Raw genomic sequence first — 4,416 nt, forward strand, 5'->3', positions numbered from 1 at the left:
GCAGTCGTTAAACGAGTAACCCGGTTGTTAAGTGAATCCGGCTGGTCAGAAGGTCACAGAAGGGGATCACGTGACCCCGGGACGCTGCGACCGTCGTAAATACGGGTCAGCTGCCAAGCGTCCGAATTTGGGTCGCGCGACCGCGGGGAGGCTGCCACGGTGTGAAAAACGGTCACGTCTTTTTTTCCAGCGCCGTTGTAACTTGAAACGGTCGCTGAGCAAAACGTCGTAAGTTGAGGACTCGCTGTATGTCATTTTGCCTCCCAAATCTGTTCTGTTCTCTTTGCTGCAGGCTCAAGATTTCTACGTAGAGATGAAGTGGGAATTCACGAGTTGGGGTACGTGTGCATGCCGAAAGAAAGCAGCCGATGCCCCAGTTGGGAAGGGGCTGTCGCCTCTTTGCCCCCCCAAGTGGGGAAAAAACCCACCCACCCCTTAAGAAAAAAAATCTCCCCCCCCAAGGGGCATTTGCAGGATTAGAAAAAGCCAAGATAGACCCACATGTGCAAAGTCTTATGTTTATGTTGTTGAATGCATCGTAATGGGCGGGGCTTCAATTCCACAGAAAGGTCAGCCATCTTGACTTTTTTGACCCCACCCCATGCCAGACGTCCCTACTTTCCCAGGGTAGAGAACATGCCAGAGTAGGGGAAGGACTTAATTCCAGGGACAGGATGAATTTAATAAGCCATCCAGGAACTCTGGAGACGGAGACAGGCAGCAGATAGAATGAATGAGTGAATGAATGAATGAATGAAGGAAGGAAGGAAGGAAGGAAGGAAGGAAGGAAAGAAGGAAAGAAGGAAAGAAGGGAAAGAAGGAAGGAGAAGGGAGGAAGGAAGGAAGGAAGAAGAGAGGGAGGGAGAGGAAGGAAAGGAAGGAAGGAAAGAAGGAAGGAGAAGAGTGGGAGGGAGGAAGGAAGGAAGGAAGGAGAAGGGAGAGGAAGGAAAGAAAGAAAGAAGGAAATGAAGGAGGGAGGGAGGAAAGAAGGAGAAGAGACGGAGGGGAAGGAAGGAAAGAAGGAGGGAGAAGGGAGGGAGAAAGGAAGGAAAGAAAGAAGGAAGAAAAGGGGGAGGACGGAAGGAAGAGATGAAGGAAAAGGAAAGGAAGGAAGGAAAGAAGGAAGGAGAAGAGTGGGAGGGAGGAAGGGTGGAAGGAATGAAGGAAGGAGAAGGGAGAAGAAGGAAAGAAAGAGGAAGGAAGAAAGGAAGGAGAAAAAGGAAGGAAGGAAAGAAGGAAGGAGAAGAGTGGGAGGGAGGAAGAAAGGAAGGAGAAGGGAGAGGAAGGAAAGAAAGAAGGAAATGAAGGAGGGAGGAAGGAAAGAAGGAGAAGAGATGGAGGGGAAGGAAGGAAGGAAAGAAGAAAGGAGAAAGGGAGGAAGGAAGCAAAGAAAGAAGGAAGAAAAGGGGGAGGAAGGAAGGAAGAGATGAAGGAAATGGAAAGGAAGGAAGGAAAGAAGGAAGGAGAAGAGTGGGAGGGAGGAAGGGTGGAAGGAAGGAAGGAAGGAAGGAAGGAGAAGGGAGAAGAAGAAAAGAAAGAGAAGGAAGGAAGGAAGAAAAAGGAAGGAAGGAAAGAAGGAAGGAGAAGGAGGGAGGGTGGAAGGAAGGAAGGAAGGAAGGAGAAGGGAGAAGAAGGAAGGAAAGAAAGAAAGAAGGAAAGGAAGGAAGGAATTAATTGCCCCCGTGGCACTCGCCCTCCTCTGCTTTTTCGCAGTTCCTTTGGTCTCCAAGATTTGCCCCAGTGACACATACAAGGTGTGGAAGTGTGGCCAGAACCTGCGGGTAGACACAACGTTGCTGGGCTTCGACCACATGACCTGGCAGCGTGGGAACCACAGCTTCATCTTCCGGGGTCAAGGTGGGTGAAAATTCTTGGAAGGCTGCTTTGACGTTCACACCTTTCGATGGCTCATGAAAGCAGCCAAGTTTTCTTTTGCGCTGGAGAAAAGGTTTCCCTTCTGCCCCCCCAAAAAAAGGATGCGGTTGCTTTAAGAAGCTGGTTAAAATCTCCTGCTTTTAGGGGTCAGCTCACTTAAAGCAGCCGCATCCTTTTTCCCTTCCCTGCAAAACTGGGGATTAAATAGTTTGCTTTAAGGACGCGCAGGGTTGTGCTGTTTCCGACAGATCTCTCCACTTCCAAATACATGTTGATGGGTCCACAACTTGTGTTAATAATGCTTAATGAATACATTTGTTTTGGGGCTTAGGATACCCCAGTGTTTTTCCATCTTGGATACTTTTAAGAGGGGTGGACTTCCACTCCCAGAATCCTCCAGCCAGCCATGCTTTAAGAGGGGTGGGCTTCCACTCCCAGAATTCCCCAGCCAGCCTGCTTTAAGATTGGGGTGGACTTCCACTCCCAGAATCCCCCAGCCAGCCTGCTTTAAGAGGGGTGGACGTCTATTCCCAGAATTCCCCAGCCAGCCTGCTTCAAGAGGGGCGGACTTCCACTCCCAGAACCCTCGCACTGACTAGGGAATTCTGGGAGTTGAAGTCCACAAATCTTCCAAGTTGCCAAGGTGGAAGGTTTAACCCCTGGAATGATCAAAGTCAGATAATCAGAGTTTCTTTGCAATACAATAATTCTTGATGTACAGTCATTCGTTTTTTAAACTTAATTGTGGTTATAAGTCTACTTTATATCTACCTGTAGACTACCTGTACAGGTGTTTTATTGTGACCTAATATTGGCACTTCCTTGAAGATGTTTTTAAAGGGGAGGGGGTTACATGAATCGGTCATAAAATGAATCAGACCAGGATCAGAGACGTTCTCAGGACTTGGCGAAAAGAACTAGCTAGCTTTGCTCCCTCGTCACTTAAGCTCCCACCTGCTTGTACAGGTGTGTGATGCCACGTCTTGCTTATAAAAGGGGAGGGGGCTTAAGAGACCAGGCTGCTTTCAATATTTGGACCAATTGGACGATGCTTCTGGGGAAGGGGCTTCGTTGAAAGACTTATGAGACGAGGCTGCTTTCAATATCTGGACCAATTGGACGATGCTTCTGGGGAAGGGGCTTCGTTGAAAGACATGAGACGGGGCTGCTTTTAATATTTGAACCAATTGGATGATGCTTCTGGGGAAGGGGCTTCGTTGAAAGACTTACGGTATAAGACCAGGCTGCTTTCAATATTTGGACCAATTGGACGATGCTTCTGGGAAGGGGCTTCGTTGAAAGACTTATGAGACAAGGCTGCTTTCAATATTTGGACCAATCAAATGATGCTTCTGGGGAAGGGGCTTCATTCAAAGACTTATGAGACGAGGCTGCTTTCAATATTTGGACCAATTGGGTGATGCTTCTGGGGAAGGGGCTTCGTTCAAAGACTTATGAGACGAGGCTGCTTTCAATATTTGAACCAATTGGATGATGCTTCTGGGGAAGGGGCTTCGTTCAAAGACTTATGAGACGAGGCTGCTTTCAATATTTGGACCAATTGGGTGATGCTTCTGGGGAAGGGGCTTCGTTCAAAGACTTATGAGAGGAGGATGCTTTCAATATTTGGACCAATTGGATGACGCTTCTGGGGAAGGGGCTTCGTTCAAAGACTTATGAGACGAGGCTGCTTTCAATATTTGGACCAATTAGATGATGCTTCTGGGGAAGGGGCTTCGTTCAAAGACCTATGAGAGGAGGCTGCTTTCAAAATTTGGACCAATTGGGCATGCTTCTGGGGAAGGGGCTTCGTTGAAAGACTTATGAGACAAGGCTGCTTTCAATATTTGGACCAATGGGACGATGCTTCTGGGGAAGGGGCTTCGTTGAAAGACTTATGAGACAAGGCTGCTTTTAATATTTGAACCAATGGGATGATGCTTCTGGGGAAGGGGCTTCGTTGAAAGACTTATGAGACAAGGCTGCTTTCAATATTTGGACCAATGGGACGATGCTTCTGGGGAAGGGGCTTCGTTCAAAGACCTATGAGACAGGGCTGCTTTTAATATTTGGACCAATTGGATGATCTCTTTCTCTCTCCCCCTCCCCTAGATACGAGTGCGGTGTTCATGGAGGTGGATCACAACCGGCGGGTGGTCTACTCTGAAACGCTGGCGCTGGCTGCCCACGACCAGGAGACCATCCTGGCGGCCATGCAGCCCACCGAGGAGCAGGTGATGGGGCGCCTGATGGCCCCCGTGGTCGCCACGCACCTGGACATGCGCAATATCGCTTTCGAGAGGTACGGGAAGGGAGCGCGGGAGGGTCCCATGGCTCGTCCCGGGTTCAAAACAGTGGGCATACTGGCATTGACCGATGGGCCTGGGGGATTGGGGGTGGGGGTGGGGATCTCTGAAAAATCAAGAGGGCGGGGGTGCAATTTATGCATGTTTGTCAGCCCCCCCACTTTCCTGGGCTGAAGTATTAGAAGGCCTGGCTTTGCTGACTAAGTTGAGGTTCACAGAGGGACATGTAACCTGG

At 49.2% G+C, this 4,416-nt stretch overlaps 1 protein-coding gene across 1 annotated transcript in view; it reads left to right on the forward strand.

Annotated features, from left to right (window-relative positions):
• ANKRD13B (ankyrin repeat domain 13B) overlaps nucleotides 1-4,416 on the forward strand; it is a 19,889-nt gene that overhangs the window by 5,647 nt on the left and 9,826 nt on the right. Inside the window, exons 3-5 of the mRNA XM_015828480.1 lie at nucleotides 293-338; nucleotides 1,714-1,857; nucleotides 3,988-4,177. Coding sequence (XP_015683966.1) covers nucleotides 314-338; nucleotides 1,714-1,857; nucleotides 3,988-4,177 — 359 coding nt within the window. The 5' untranslated portion in view covers nucleotides 293-313. The remainder of the gene's footprint in view (nucleotides 1-292; nucleotides 339-1,713; nucleotides 1,858-3,987; nucleotides 4,178-4,416) is intronic.

This window comes from Protobothrops mucrosquamatus, unplaced genomic scaffold (genome assembly GCF_001527695.2).
Source record: "Protobothrops mucrosquamatus isolate PMUCROS unplaced genomic scaffold, P.Mucros_1.0 scaffold4550, whole genome shotgun sequence".
Lineage (NCBI taxonomy): Eukaryota > Metazoa > Chordata > Lepidosauria > Squamata > Viperidae > Protobothrops > Protobothrops mucrosquamatus.